Source organism: Gopherus flavomarginatus, chromosome 11 (genome assembly GCF_025201925.1).
Source record: "Gopherus flavomarginatus isolate rGopFla2 chromosome 11, rGopFla2.mat.asm, whole genome shotgun sequence".
In the NCBI taxonomy this organism is placed as follows: domain Eukaryota; kingdom Metazoa; phylum Chordata; order Testudines; family Testudinidae; genus Gopherus; species Gopherus flavomarginatus.
In genome coordinates, this window is record NC_066627.1 from 49,346,096 (window position 1) to 49,362,545 (window position 16,450).

The 16,450-nt window shown below is 45.1% G+C and overlaps 1 protein-coding gene across 12 annotated transcripts in view; it reads right to left on the reverse strand.

Annotated features, from left to right (window-relative positions):
- Positions 1 to 3,325, reverse strand: part of RTEL1 (regulator of telomere elongation helicase 1) — a 114,020-nt gene extending 110,695 nt beyond the window's left edge. For 9 of the 12 annotated variants that reach the window (XR_007768558.1, XR_007768559.1, XM_050918252.1 and 6 more), the window contains exons 1-2: positions 3,163 to 3,325; positions 1,267 to 1,383 (exon numbers count right to left, since the gene is read on the reverse strand). Coding sequence is in view for 10 of the 12 variants with exons in the window: in XM_050918252.1 (XP_050774209.1) it covers positions 1,267 to 1,368 (102 nt within the window). In the remaining 2 variants the exon portion in view is untranslated. Of the gene's footprint in view, positions 1 to 1,266; positions 1,384 to 2,513; positions 2,925 to 3,162 lie in introns of those variants that run through there. The other 3 variants (XM_050918253.1, XM_050918251.1, XM_050918254.1) reach the window with 3 other exon arrangements.
- Positions 3,326 to 16,450: the final 13,125 nt, after the last annotated feature.

The following is a 16,450-nucleotide window of genomic DNA, read 5'->3' on the forward strand; positions in this document are numbered from 1 at the left end:
TCAATGTCATGATTTCAGATGTTTACAGGTGTTGTAACTGGGGTCCTGATCCAAAAGGGGATTTTGGGGAGTGGGGTGTTCTAAAGCTGTTGAAGAGGGGTTGCAGGATTGCCATACTCACTTCCGTGCAACCTTCAGACCCCAGCTCTGAAAGCAGCAGCTCCAGAGTTCACTGCAGCTAGAGAAGGCTCCTGGAAGTGGAGGTAGGTCTGATCTCCCCAGTGCTGGGCAGCACCCTGGGCAGGAGCCATGGGGGAGAAGGAGCAGAAGCCCCAGAGCTCAGGTGCCCTGAGCCTGGTCAAGAGCCATAGAGGCCAGCAGTCCGGAGTCCAGCTCTGAAGCTGCTGCAGCGCAGAAGTGAGGGTGTATCACCCTCACTTCTGTGCTGCCTGTGGAGGTGGGTCTGATCTCTCCCCATAACAGCCGTGCAGGGGAAGGACAGGTCCAGTCCCTCCCCAACCCAGCTGATTTTGGGGAGATCAAATTTCACAGGAGAGGGCTTATTTCACGGTCCATGACATGTTTTTCATGGCCATGAAATTGGTAGGGCCCTAAAGATAACCTTTTACATAAATTGCATTCTAGCTTCTACAAACTGTGATTTCTGATAAAGAAAAGAATTAAAATTCCACAGTAAATCACCAGGGAAAAGGTTAGTGCATAGCCATTTAAATATTGTTTTCATATTACAAAAACCACTTACCCGCCATGCTATACAAACAGCCTTTAAATGTTACAATACCCTCAAAACATATGATACGCTAGTCGACTTATTTTCATGTTCATTTTGCTTAAAACAACCAAACTGTTTTTTTTTTTTAAATAAATAAAAGGGCTTGCTCTTGGTCTCGGACCAGGCCCCCTATGACCGAGAAATCATCACAGTTATGAACCTCTTTCCCCCACACCCCTGCCAAAAAAATAAATCTACATTATAAATTTCACCCTCTTGAGGTACGGTGTTATATTATGGCCTGGTACTGCTTGTGGACAGAATCAAATTGTGTTATAAACACGATACAGAACCCTGGGCTAAAGCCCTACAAAGAGCAGGCTCTGTGACATGATTATAATTCAACCTGATAACAGGTAAAACCTGTCTCTTGACACAGTAAAATTGCATTGTAGGTAGAAGGAATTATTTTGGAAACACTGACACTCCAAATCCTAAATCGGCCTTCCCACCCACTCCCCAACACGAATGGATCCCAAAGGAGTCCACCTGACCAGGGCTGGAAATTTACTGTAACCTCTCCCAGTGCTTACCTTCTGGAGGCACTCAAGCACTTTAGTCATGTATTCCTCCTGACATCTGTATGGTTGAAAAGGAAAGTCCACCGTGATGCCATTTAATGTTATCTTGGGCATACTTTATCTTACACACTGAAAGCACAGAAACAAAAAGCATGCTTTATCATGTTTAATTTACAGCACACAACAAGCATATATGCTAAATATGTACATACTGCAACTTCTCATTAAAATTCATTGAAATTACATGTATATGGTAGAAGAGAGTACTGTCATTTCATTTTTACGCAACAACATTGCCAGCAAATCACTACTTACAACAGCTACGAAGTTCACCAGGATTTATGGCCCAATTTTGCAAAGATCTAAGCACACTCTTGTAAGTAGTCCAATGCATGCAATGCAACTACTCACAGGAGTAAAGTTATTCACATACTTCACTCTTTGTAGAATCACACCACTAATGCGGCCATGGAATATGCCAAATTTATTATTCTATTTATGTTTGTTAGGAGGCTTTTAGTGGAATAGAATGGGCAGTCCATCATTGGAAACTGCAAATAAATTGATACTGTCAATTTAGAGTTATGATTATCCAGAGCATGGGAGAGGTGCATGTAGTTTAATATTAAACACAGAGGATAAATGACTTGGTCACCTCAAATACTCTCAGTCCTGTCAAGTCTCCCTGCTTTGGGAGAGTCTCTCCTATCTATTCACTTCAAATATCTGTTTCTAGAAGAATTCTGCTATTTACATCTCAAACATTTTAAATCTCACTTTTTGTTGTTGTTGTTTGTTTAAAGTGTCCCTCATTCAAATTGCACAGACTTCCGGCAGCCTTGCACACCCAAGTCCTGGGATCTTGTCACTTTTGTCCCAAGTTTCATACTTTTTCATAACCTAAGTGTGCACATGTATTGTAAGTACTTTGCACAAGGCCTTATCCGCATGAAAAAGTTGCACTGATTTGACTAAAGCTGTTGGTTTAAATGAGTGCAAAAATCTGCACAGTCCCTCTTATGTCACTTTAAGGGTAGCCTCTTTAGCCCTGGCCTATACCTAAAAATGAGGTCAACCTAGATACTTCACTTAGGGTTGTGAAAAATTTCATGCGCTGTACAACATAATTACGTTGACTTAAGCCCCCCTCCCCTCCCCTCCCCATAGACACAGCTAGATCAAGGGAAGAATTCTTCCAGAGACCTACTTAGCTGCCTCTTGGAGAGGTGGATTAACTAGATTGATGGAAAAACACTTACTTCCTACATCGATCGATCTATGCTATGGTGCTGCAGCAGCAGATACCGCACAGTACAGGTAACCACTCACTTGTTCCTGGAATACTAGACATTTCAGCACTTCCAGAAACAGCCTGAGTGGCCTCCCTAGCACCCCAGCTGTACCCCTCTAGCATAGTCCCTCTAAGCCAGAGGTTTTCAACCTTTTTTCATTTGTAGACCCCTAAAAAACTTCAAGTGGAGGTGCAGTGCCCTGTCGACATTTTAGACATAGTCTGTGGACCCCCAGGGCCGCCCCCAGACTGAAAACCACTGGTAAGGATAGCTTTTTGCAGACCCCTCAGCCACAGTCTGCAGACTCTCAGGGGTCCCCCACCCATGGGTTGAAACCTTAACCTGACTCCTAATGAGCTCAGGTTAAATCACCATGGGCCACAGGGGAGCTGAAATAAGCAGATCCACGCCCAGGAAAGAAAGACTTCAACGCCAAGGAGTGCAGGTCCCGGGTCTAGACAGGGCCTGAGAAGCCGCACACGCTGCCTTCCCCGAGGAGCCGGCCTTCACCTCCCCACCCCCACGAGCCCGCCAGAGGCGCAGAACCGCGGCGGCCGGGTCCTAATGAGGGTCGGGGGCTGTGATGGGATCCCGAGGGCGCTGCTCCGCCGGTTACCATGGAAACGCCGCGGGCGCGCAGCGGCCGGGCTAGGACGACACGGGGAGCCAGAACCCGCGCTACCGGCAGCGGCAGCCCCAGGGAAGAGGCCAAGCCGGGAGCAATCAGGAAATGGTTCGCGCCGTCCCGCCCGCTCCAGCTTTCGCAAGACCCGCGCCTGGTGCCCACGGGCCCGCCCTCCGCCGTCATGCTGTGCGTCACTTCCGCCTGCTCGGTCCCGCCAGTCCTGCTCTCGCGAGAGCTGGCCGCGCGGGGTGGGGTGGTGTAATGGGCGGTCACTGCTAGGGGGATGCGGGGAGACAAACCCCGTGGCGGGAAGGAAGCGAGCGGCCAGGGTCTGGCCCGGGAGGTGCCTAGTAGAGCGACGCCATTTTGGGGGTGTCCTTTGCTCGCCTCAGTGGGCGGAGCCAAGTGTTTGAACGAACCCGACCCCTTCAGAGGCGGTTTGGCTCCCCTCACGCAGCTCCCGGACGAGCCCCAGCGGGGCTGAGCGGCTCTTCGGCCTCACCTCGAAGGCCCCACGGAACTTGGCCTTGGCCAGCCTCTCTCCCACGCGCGCTTCTGCTTTGGGCGCTGGCTGCGCCTGTCCCGGCTCGGGTAGCCGGGTTTCAGGGGTGCGCGTGCAGGAGTGTCAGCCCCTGCAGGAGCCTTGCGCGCCCTCTTCCAGGTATCGTGTTGTCATGTCGTCACATCGAGCCGCGTGGTGCCTGCAGCCGGAAAGCTCACGCGATCTGCCAGGCGGCCTGTGTTAGTGGGGCGTGTGGAACCCCTTTGTTTTCCGCCTACCTTCAGTTCCCTGGCACGAGTTCCTGGGCTGTGCACTTGCCCAGGAACTGCTGCAGCGGAATCTCAAAAAAGGAGGAGCCCCCAGGTTTTAGCCCACGAAAGCTTATGCTCAAATAAATTAATTTCTAAGGTGCCACAAGGACTCCTCCTCCTTTTTGCTGATACAGACTAACACGGCTACCACTCTGAAAAGTGGAATCACAGTTACTCAGACCAAGGGCTTGTCTCAGATCTATATGCTCATAATGAATTCCTGAGTCACTTCGGAAAGATAGGTTAGTCTAGGCAGGTCACTAAGATTCTAGTGACTTGTACATGTATGTAATAAAAGGAGATGTGTGCTTTAATTAGATTCCCAGATTCCTCTGTTATATTTCATGTACTCATAGAAGCTAGAGATAAGAAGATAATATGAGCTCATCCAGTACAGCTCCCTGTAAACCATCTGGCTAATACTGATGATGTTTTTGAATTTCTCCATACTACTAGATAGCTGTTCTATAGACAAGAAACAGGACATGCTCTCATGTAGAGGTGCCACAAAAACTTGCAGATGCCATCCATTTCTAGCCAATCACAGGTGCTACAGAATTTACAGGTGCTATCAATGTCTAGTCAATCACACATATGGTGTTGTCTATACAGAAGTACCCTAAATAATGTTTCATCCAATATTTGAAAATCTAGATAAAAGCAAACCTCTGACCTCTTTGCTGGCAGAGTCAGTAAAATTCTTTTTCTGGAGGTATTCAACTAGGAGAGATTACAGCTTTGCGGGGCTTTGCCTGGCAAGCTTGTCTTTGCGTTGAAGTAAGTCATCTAGCCTATAGAGTGCCTGAACTGTAGCTATTATGTTAGTGAGCTACCTGTGCACAATTCACTTTAAGGCTGGGTCTGTACAAATTATTCTCATACAGAACTTAAAAACTCCAGCTTCTCAACTCCTGCAGTCATAACAAAACTATAGTTAACAGAACATGCTTAATTTATCTGTACTTAATTTACCTTCAGTAACCCAGGCTTCCATAATTCAGTCGTCCTTAACAGAGTTTGTATGTTCCATGAAGCAGAGATATTTTGTTTGCAGAGCTGAGTATCTTTAACTGGGGAGTTCTTAAAGAATGCATCATTAGGATGAATACAGAAAATATAATGTAGATACACATTTTTAATTTTAAATATACCAACCAAACTGTTTAAACTTGCTGTGACTTTTTAAAGTCTTAATGAGATCAACAAAACATGTAAGATTTAAAATTTCTAGCTTCACCTCTTTTGAGTTTATGGAACATATAGAAAACAAAACATTCTTTTCCCACCTGTTCCTGCGTTCCCTCCCAGTGTTCCACTCAAAAGTTAAACTGATTTTGCTCAGAGTTTCTTGAAAAGGTGAGCCCTTTGGGGTGAACCCAAGAATACAACATTTGAGCCCTCCAAAAATTAGTTTGGGAAGGTGGGATAGCTCAGTGGTTTGAGCATTGGTCTGCTAAACTCTGGGTTGCGAGTTCAATCCTTTAGGGAGCTACTTAGGGATCTGGGGCAAAATCAGTACTTGGTCCTGCTAATGAAGGCAGGGGACTGGACTCAATGACCTTTGAGAGTCCTTTCTAGTTCTGTGAGATAAGCATATCTCCATATACTATATTATTATAAAACTCTGAGCTACTACAGAAAATTGTGGGAGGAAGTGTAGTGGAGAGTGATGGTTAGAATTCAATCTCTACAGTGAGTAGGGGGAGAGAACCCAATATCCCACTGTATCTCTTTGTAATGCAATGAAGAGTAAAATAAACATTCTGTTGAATTGTATTTTATTGTTTGCTACAGTTTACATTAACATAATAGCAGCTACTGCAGTCCTAGCACAAACAGAAATATGAGTCAGCTTATGCTCTTGTTCAGGGGCTGATGTGACTCAGCATAAGCTGGATGCTCTCTATCTTTCTAGATAATTATTTCTCTGCAGCATTTACCTTATTTGACCAACTCTGCAGCTTAGCATTGGCAGGTTTATTCTTCACCCCCCACCACTCCATTGTCTTCCAAGAACTGTAAAGGGATGTCTGAGAACAATAAACACAAACAAACAAACCATCACAATTCTAAGGGAGATGGATTTTTTTCTCATTATGATGCTCTTCACAGGAGAACCATAGATGTTTATTAAAGCCAAAGCATATCTCCAGGAGATTATAATAATGCAGGATATTTAAAGAATGGATTCTGTTGACTATTTCTCCAAGTCAGAGACTCAGATTTGTGCATTTCAGATGAAGGCTAACAAATAGTCTATAGATTTTGCACTGTTATATGGAGCTGTACATCTTATTGGCTTAGCTGTGCACACAAGACTCATTTTAAAATGTATGATACCTATGCCAGCTACACTATTGATGCTGGGAGGGGGAGGGGGATATGTGAGGGACAGATTCTTGCTAATCCCCTGAATCATTGCATTGTGCTTCATTTGCCAGCTACCCTGTTTTATCTGTATCATATACTGTATGATTTTGGGCAAGTTTCTTCCTCTGTCTGCCTCAGTTTCTTCATCTGTTAAAAACAGTAATAGCACTTACCTATATCACAGGGATTTTGCAAGGCTACAGTAATTAGAATTTGAATGTGTTTTAATAACCGCAGAGCCCATGTGTGCGTTGTTGAGTGGTGGTTTTTTTGTGCCAGAAAACAGTTCTGTATTTCTATATGGTGAGTTTAGTGCATTTAAAGTCAACACATGAAAGTTGAAGATGGATGCTTTATCTTATACCAGAGCTTGGGATCTATTTCCTGGGCTATCTATAAGGAATAAACCAGTGGTCCCCAACGTAGTGCCCATGGGTGCCATGGCGCCTGCCGAGGCATTAATGTGCGCCTGTCTAGTGCCCAGCAGGGTATAGAAGCTACGGCCCCATGCCTGACGAGGACAGAGAACTTAGGCTGCGGGCGCGGTGTTCTCTGTTCCCAGCAGGCACAGGGCCCGCCTAGTGCCCCGCAGAGTAGAGAAGCCACAGCCCCGCACCTGTCAGGGACAGAGAACTCCGGGGCTGAAGGCTGCGGGCACCGGTGTTCTCGGTCCCAGGCAGGTGTGAGGCCCGCCTAGTGCCCAGCAGGGGAGAGAAGCCAGGGCCCCACACCTGCTGGGGACAGAGTACTCTGGGGCTGCGGACGCCGGTGTTCTCTGTCCTCGCGGCTTCTCTCTGAATTCATATATTATGTAATAGTAAATATGTTTTTTGTATTATTTAATGTACAAACACAAAATAAGCCTTGAAAAATTGTTGGCACCTGCAACACTCTTCTGAAAACATGAATGTGCTACTGGCCACAAAAAGGTTGGAGACCACTGGAATAAACACATTTAGGACTAACATAATAAAGCCCCTAACATTTGTAAATAGGAAATAGAGCCCGGTATACTTGCCATTGTTATATTTATGGGCAACATACCCAGGGAGACAATATTTCTAAGTGGTTATCCCAGGGAGCAGAAAATCCAAAGACTAGAGTTGTATTCCCAACTCTGTTCAACATACAAATTTGGGCAAGTCATTTAACTTTTGTGACTCGGTTTCTTATCTGCAAGAATAGCACTTATTTACCTCCACATTAGGAAAAAAGTTGCTTTTTTAGAATGTGTTCACTAACATATGTTAACTCACCAGGGGCAAAATCCTACCGTGGACAAAGTAGTTGTTGTTTTAACAAGTGGTTAAACCTCCCCACACCTTTTTTCATAAGAAAAACAAGGCCTATATAAATTCAAAGTATTTTTTGTTGTTATATGCCAATAGGATAAAAGGTAATCACTCACTGTACCACCTTTAAATGGGAAACAGAACCTGGGATAGATCCTTTGAGACATGCATGAAATATATGCCCTTGCTGTTAAACTAAGCAGCCATGGTACATCTTCTAATTAGGAAACTGAGCATGAGATAAATCTTCTGCAATCTCACATATGCATAATTCAAATAACTGGTCTTTGTACCACCGGCATATAGAAACACAGCAGGAGATGTGTGTAGGAAATATACACTTAACTCTAAAAATACCATCAAAGCAAGATTCTCACTCCCACATTCTCATTCCTGGAATTTAGCTCTTTTGTGGAGGAACTTCAATAGTTTTCAAGGTTGTTGTTGTTTTTTTTTAAAAAAACTCTCAAGGGTAATGGTAGAAGGCTAGAGCATAAGTCAGACCCCTAACAGTCTTTGCATGGCACCCCTGCCAAGTATAAATGAAGCTTTTGAATGTTCCAGGTAGTTCTTTCAAATGAGAAGCTCTCAGAAGAACTATGTATTGATTGAAGTTGGTGCACATAAGATAAAAACTTTGACTCCAGGGAAAAATAAAAAAACAGGTGCAAGAGAAACACCTCAAAAAAGAAAACCTCCTAATGAGTGAGTGGATCATGCAAGATAACGTCTTTGGCGAAGTATAGTTACAAGATAAGTCATTTTCTCTTCGTTACAGAGACCGTCTGTTCAAGATTCTTGCTCCTGGAGAGTAAGAATCTTGGGATGTGATGAAAATGAGAGCACAGATCAGATCAGCCATAAGGCCAATGCCAATAGTGTGAAGGTAATTTTTTTTCTTTATAGATAGAAGAGCAGATTAAAGATGCCAGTCACTGTCCTCTTGAAGAGGCACAATGGTTCCCAGGGAAACCATTTTCAAAAGACATCTTTTGTTTGACCACATAATTATTTAATTCCTTGAGATCCAGATGGGGCCAGATTCCTTTTGTCTTTTTGACTTTCTTTCACATTCAGATTTTAATTAAATAGACCTATGAAGTAGGTGCATAAGTAAATATTATCCATTTTTGCAAAAGGGGAAACATCTCTTTTCACAAAAGGGGAAGCCAAGGCTGAGAGGATAGGGGATTTGCCCAAGGCCAAACAGTAAATCAGTGCTGGAGTCAGGACTAGCCCTTATAAATTCCTGGCTTTCAGTTATCTGCTCAGGCTATTAAGCAATGTATCATTTTATTGTTTGCCACCTCTAGATGTAATGGTCCAGGTCAGGACCACTATCTTCTTTAAACAGGCCCTTAACCAATTTTAGATGTATTTGTCCCTCTCTGAGTCAGATGCTGAATTTGTAACACGTTGTAACCCTTACAAGAGAAGGCAGGTTGGAGCATTTCATATTGGATTGGTGTTTACGCAGACTGGACTACAAGATGAGATGCCGGGTTTTGCCTGCAGCTTGTAGTCTCTTCCTTGAGGTTTGTCATTTTATAGGCAAGACAATTGGAAGGAGACTCCAAGATGGCCAGAATCCAGCCTTCACTTCACATTTTCACCTGCTTGATTTGATGCAGTTCCTCCTCCTGATCCAGATCTTTTATATAACTTGGCCTCATTTTCTTTCCCGTCTGAAGTGCACATGACAGGCACCAAAACGGAATCAGTCAGGATGTCCCAGTTGTTTCTTTTGCCTTTAGGGAGACATTTTCCTGATTTAGTGCTGATGTTGCCATTGCTGGTTTTTCTCTCTCTCTCAGTTGCTAAATACTGCAGAGGTACCTGCAGGCTGGCCTCAGCTAGTTTTCCTGCTAGACAATCACATTCTTTTTCTAACTCTCTCATATATTATTTATTAATTTCAGGCTGTTGCCTGAGTACCATGTACTTTTGAATTTCATGCCAGACGAGGTGGACTGTTATTATAACCTTAGTCCCAGATTTGGACCTTAGCGTCCAAAATATGGGGGTTAGCATGAAAACCTCCAAGCTTAGTTACCAGCTTGGACCTGGTACTTGCTGCCACCACCCAAAAAATTAGAGTGTTTTGGGGCACTCTGGTCCCTCTGAAAAACCTTCCCTGGGGACCCCAAGACCCAAATCCCTTGAGTCTCACAACAAAGGGAAATAATCCTTTTTCCCTTCCCCCCTCCAGGTGCTCCTGAAGAGATACACAGACACAAGCTCTGTGAAACTACACAGAGGGACTCCTCCTCTCTGTTTCCAGTCCTGGAAACAAAAAGTACTTTCCTATTCCCCCAGAGGGAATGCAAAACCAGGCTAGCAATCCAACACACAGATCTCCCCTTGATTTCTTCCTCCCACCAATTCCCTGGTGAGTACAGACTCAATTTCCCTGAAGTAAAGAAAAACTTCAACAGGTCTTAAAAGAAAGCTTTATATAAAAAGAAAGAAAAATACATACAAATGTTCTCTCTGTATTTAGATGATATAATACAGGGTCAATTGCTTAAAAGAATATTGAATAAACAGCCTTATTCAAAAAGAAGACAAATCAAAGCACTCCAGCACTTATATTCATGCAAATACCAAAGAAAAGAAACCATATAACTTACTATCTGATCTCTTTGTCCTTACACTTAGAAACAGAAGATTAGAAAGTAGAACTACTTCTCCAAAGCTCAGAGAAAGCAGGCAGGCAGACAAAAGACTCAGACACAAACTCCCTCCACCCAGAGTTGAAAAAATCCGGTTTCCTGATTGGTCCTCTGGTCAGGTGCTTCAGGTGGAAGAGACATTAACCCTTAGCTATCTGTTTATGACACGCCCCCCAAATTGCAGACAGTGGGGAAGCTCACTGGCGGCGATTTCCTTCTAGAACTTTAAAATAAACAGATTAATACAACACATGCACCTTTACATATACCCCTAAGTATATAACTAACAGACTTCTACATTTTAAGAACACTTTTTAACTACTGAATTCTGGGAAACTCTCACGGGAGAGTGCATCAGCTACTTTGTTAGAAGCTCCTGTGATGTGCTGAATTTCAAAATCAAAATCTTGGAGAGCTAAACTCCAACGAAGAAGTTTCTTGTTGTTCCCCTTGGCAGTATGAAGCCACTTTCGTGCAGCATGGTCAGTTTGTAGTTGGAACCGCCGTCCCCAAACATATGGGCGTAGCTTTTCCAGGGCGTACACAATGGCATAGCATTCCTTTTCACTGACTGACCAGTGACTTTCCCTCTCAGACAGTTTCTTGCTGAGAAACACGACAGGATGGAAGTTGTGATCTGTTGCTTCCTGCATGAGCACTGCTCCTATACCACGCTCAGATGCATCTGTGGTTACTAGGAATGGCTTGTCAAAGTCCGGGGCCCTGAGCACAGGGTCAGACATGAGCATTGCCTTAAGCTGGGTAAAGGCCTTTTGACACTCATGCATGATGCTTCCATCTTATGGGCCTGTTGCGCCTTCAAGACCATAACCTGGTCTCCTACCTTGAAGGAACGTTCTCTGGCATGTCTGTCATACCAGGCCTTTTGCTCTTCTTGAGCATCCTTTAGGTTCTCTCTAGCAAGGGCTAAAGAGTGTCGGAGGGTGCTTTGTAGGTTGCTTACAAAGTCCAGAATGTTAGTTCCTGGAGAAGGCGTAAACCCCTCCCATTGCTGCTTCACCAACTGTAATGGCCCCTTAACCTCGTGACCATACACAAGTTCAAATGGTGAAAACCCTAAACTGGGATGTGGTACAGCCCTGTAGGCAAACAGCAACTGCTGCAACACTAGGTCCCAATTATTGGAGAATTCGTTGATGAATTTTCGTATCATGGCCCCCAAAGTTCCATTGAACCTTTCCACCAGGCCATTGGTTTGATGGTGGTACGGGGTGGCAACCAAGTGATTCACCCTATGAGTTTCCCACAGTTTTTCCATGGTCCCTGCCAGGAAATTAGACCCTGAATCTGTAAGGATGTCGGAGGGCCAACCTATCCTGGCAAAGATGTCTGTTAGGGCCAGGCACACAGTGTTAGCCCTGGTGTTGCCTAGAGCGACTGCTTCTGGCCATCGGGTAGCAAAGTCCACTAAAGTCAGTACGTACTGCTTTCCTCTGGGCGTCTTTTTTGGGAAAGGGCCCAGAATATCCACAGCTACTCGCTGAAATGGGACCTCAATTATGGGGAGTGGCTGGAGAGGGGCCTTGACCTGGTCTTGAGGCTTTCCCACTCTTTGGCATACCTCACAAGACCGGACATACTTGGCAACGTCCTTGCCCATCCCCTCCCAGTGGAAGGACTTCCCCAACCGGTCCTTGGTTCTGTTCACCCCAGCATGGCCACTGGGATGATCATGGGCTAAGCTTAAGAGCTTCCCCCGGTACTTAGTTGGAACCACCAACTGTTTTTGCGGCTGCTATTCTTCCCGGTGTCCACCAGAAAGAATTTCCTTGTATAAAAGTCCTTGGTCTATAACAAACCGGGATCGATTAGAAGAGCTGAGAGGCGGTGGGGTGCTCCGTGCCGCCGCCCACGCTTTCTGAAGGCTGTTATCCGCTTCCTGCTCAGCCTGGAACTGTTCCCTTGAGGCTGGGGTCACCAGTTCTTCCTCAGACTGTGGACTTGGGCTTGGTCCCTCTGGAAGCGATGTAGGTGATGGGGTTGTTTCCGTTGCTGGTGAACCGCTCTCCGCTGGTGCACCTGAGGGTATTTCAGGCTCTGGCTGAGCCTTTTGGGTATGGCTGTCTGTTGCTTCTGCCAGTTGTGGCTCGCTGGCGCCCTCTGGCGTTGAGTTTGAAGATGTGGTTGCACTTGCTGGTGCTGGTTGCTGTTCCAGTTCCGGGCCTGGGACTGGAGATGCTGTGGCTGTTTCCGTGTTAGGCATGGAATCCGGGTCCACTACCTCTGTCTGGGTCTCTGGTAACACAGACGGGGCGTCTGTGGACGGCTCAGGAACAGGAATGGGTCTGGAAGCTTGCCTGGTTTGGCTACGTGTAACCATTCCCACTCTCTTGGCCCGCCTCACCTGGTTGGCCAAGTCTTCCCCCAGTAGCATGGGGATAGGATAATTGTCATAGACTGCAAAAGTCCACATTCCTGACCAGCCTTTGTACTGGACAGGCAGTTGAGCTGTAGGCAAGTCTACAGCTTGTGACATGAAGGGGTAAATTGTAACTTTGGCCTTTGGGTTGATGAATTTGGGGTCAACGAAGGATTGGTGGATAGCTGACACTTGTGCCCCCGTGTCTCTCCACGCAGTAACCTTCTTTCCGCCCACTCTCAAATTTTCCCTTCGCTCCAAGGGTATTTGAGAGGCATCCGGGCCTGGGGATCTTTGGGGTGATGGTGGTGTAATGAATTGCACTCGCATGGTGTTCTTTGGACAGTTGGCCTTGATATGTCCCAGTTCATTACACTTAAAGCATCTTCCATCTGATGGGTCACTGGGCCGAGGTGAGTTACTGGAGACTGGTGAGGTTGAAGGGTAGGGTATCTGTGGCTTTACTTGGGTGGTATGTGGGGTCTTTGGCTGTCCTCGGTTGTAGGGTTTATGGTCTGTGTGCCCCCTGGGGTAATCGTTCCCCTTGACAGTAGCTTTCTTGCTTTCTGCCAGTTCCATCCATTTGGCTCCAATCTCCCCCGCCTCAGCGATATCTTTGGGATTTCCATCTTGTATGTACCGTGTGATGTCTTCAGGAACACCATCCAAGAACTGCTCCATTTGTATGAGGAGGTTCAGTTCTTCCAAGGTTTGAATGTTGTTTCCTGTTATCCAGGCCTCATAGTTTTTTGCAATGTAGTAGGCGTGTTTGGGAAATGACACCTCTGGTTTCCACTTTTGGGTTCTGAAACGCCGACGGGCATGATCTGGGGTTATCCCCATCCTGTATCTGGCCTTGGTTTGAAAAAGTTTATAGTCATTCATTTGCTGCTTAGGCATTTTAGCTGCCACCTCTGCTAAAGGTCCACTGAGCTGTGACCTCAATTCTACCATGTACTGGTCTTCGGGAATGCTGTACCCAAGACAGGCTCTTTCAAAATTTTCCAAGAAGGCCTCGGTGTCATCACCTGCCTTGTAGGTGGGAAATTTCCTGTGCTGTGGAGCAATAATTGGCGCCGGGTTGTTAGGGTTGGCTGGCACATGCAGCCCAGCTTTTGCCATCTCCAGTTCATGTTTTCTCTGTTTTTCCTTCTCTTCATTCTCTTTTTGTTGTTTTTCCATTTCTTTTTGGTGTTTTTCCATTTCTTTTTGGTGTTTTTCCATGTCTCGGCGGTGGGCCGCCTCTTCTTCTGCTTGTTTCCTTCGGTAGGCCAACTCTTCTTCTTCTAGTTTTCTTTTGTGTGCTGCCTCTTGGGCTGCCTGTTCTCTTTGGAAGGCTGCCAGTTTCATGCTTTCTTCCTTTTCTTTCATCTCCATCTGTCGCCTGTGTTCAGCTTCTTTGATTTGTTCTTCGGCCTCAATTTTTGCCTTAGAAGTCATGGTTCCTGTTTTCTTGTGTTGGGGTGCCCTCCGGTGTTTATCTTCTGCACTGCAGGCTCTGTTGCCTCCTGAAGTTTGCCTAGCAACAGTGCCTTTAGCTAATCTTCAATGTTAAGTAAACCTGAAAAACCACTTTATTTGCATGTGTATATAGTGCTGGTAATGACTCTCAATGGGAGTGCTATTGCATGACAAAAGACCCTTAACAGTTTGGTAATGGCTTCTTGCTTAACATGCAAGCCACAAACTGCCAGAGAGAGCAGAAAAAAAAATTTCTCTCTGGTTCCCTTTTAAAACCAACTGTTTCTCTCTGCTAAAAAGCCCTTAGCAGAGAAGAGAAAAATATAATATTCCTACTGGCTTCTGGATTCTGTCTATATCCCACCTGCTGCACACCATATCATAACCTTAGTCCCAGATTTGGACCTTAGCGTCCAAAATATGGGGGTTAGCATGAAAACCTCCAAGCTTAGTTACCAGCTTGGACCTGGTACTTGCTGCCACCACCCAAAAAATTAGAGTGTTTTGGGGCACTCTGGTCCCTCTGAAAAACCTTCCCTGGGGACCCCAAGACCCAAATCCCTTGAGTCTCACAACAAAGGGAAATAATCCTTTTTCCCTTCCCCCCTCCAGGTGCTCCTGAAGAGATACACAGACACAAGCTCTGTGAAACTACACAGAGGGACTCCTCCTCTCTGTTTCCAGTCCTGGAAACAAAAAGTACTTTCCTATTCCCCCAGAGGGAATGCAAAACCAGGCTAGCAATCCAACACACAGATCTCCCCTTGATTTCTTCCTCCCACCAATTCCCTGGTGAGTACAGACTCAATTTCCCTGAAGTAAAGAAAAACTTCAACAGGTCTTAAAAGAAAGCTTTATATAAAAAGAAAGAAAAATACATACAAATGTTCTCTCTGTATTTAGATGATATAATACAGGGTCAATTGCTTAAAAGAATATTGAATAAACAGCCTTATTCAAAAAGAAGACAAATCAAAGCACTCCAGCACTTATATTCATGCAAATACCAAAGAAAAGAAACCATATAACTTACTATCTGATCTCTTTGTCCTTACACTTAGAAACAGAAGATTAGAAAGTAGAACTACTTCTCCAAAGCTCAGAGAAAGCAGGCAGGCAGACAAAAGACTCAGACACAAACTCCCTCCACCCAGAGTTGAAAAAATCCGGTTTCCTGATTGGTCCTCTGGTCAGGTGCTTCAGGTGGAAGAGACATTAACCCTTAGCTATCTGTTTATGACAACTGTCCCCTTCCATCTCATGATAATAGCTGGGATGGTCAGGAATTTTCAGGAGACAAATTCTGAGATATTCCTGGAGACATAAAAGCTCAAATTTGATATTTTTAAAGACCGCCCTGAAAAGCAATCATTAAAAAAATATGGACTGAAGGTGACATGTCTGATCTGTACAAAAGAAGACTGTGAGGGGGAAGCTAAAACCCAAGGAAGGGAGCACCAGTATAGGCCAAGCTCCTGTGGCTGTCAGGATTTTAACTCAGAGGTGATACAAGAAGATTGATTGATATCCCATTAATTCAAAATCCATTTGTTATGAGCAGATCAAGGACTAGATTCTCAGGTATGCCAAAATCTGGTGCACCCGGAAGAAGTTGGATTATATCACCTCAGTCCCTAGTCCTGGGTGCCAGTTTGACAGTCAGCACAAATTAGGACAGCTTCTGGGATGGTCTAAATGCCATCAAAACTGTATCAGGAAAGCTTATGCCCAAATAAATTTGTTAGTCTCTGAAGTACCACAAGGACTCCTCGTTGTTTTTATCAAACCTGTAGTTACTCTGTATATAGTAGTATAGCCCTCTCTAACTTGAAGCTATACTACTTAGCAGCACAATTACTTTATGCCATAGCATAAACTGGCCAGTGCCTTGCACACCCCACAGACAGATCAAACAGACCTTTGTTGCAGGCACAGAGGGTGCCCGAGGCAAGCAACAGTGGTTCGTTGCCCAGAGTGCGTAGCGCCAATAAACACACTAGGGTGGAGAAGCAAGCAAAGTTTATTTGAGATCTCAAAGCGGTGCTGGGAGACTTAGCATGCCTCAGATCCAGCACCTCTACACAAGCGGCTTTTCCTTTTTTTTATAAGTTTTTTTTCTCTTTCTTCTCCCCCCCCCTTCTTCCTCCTCCCCCTGTAGCAATTACGTAAGCGCAGGTGCATTAAGTAATCTTGGCCGTGGGCGCTCGTTAGTAAGTTTTCCTTCTGCAAGTTATCTTGTCCTTCTGCTAAAGGTGCACAGGCCTCATTATTTCTGCTTTAGACCAGTTAGA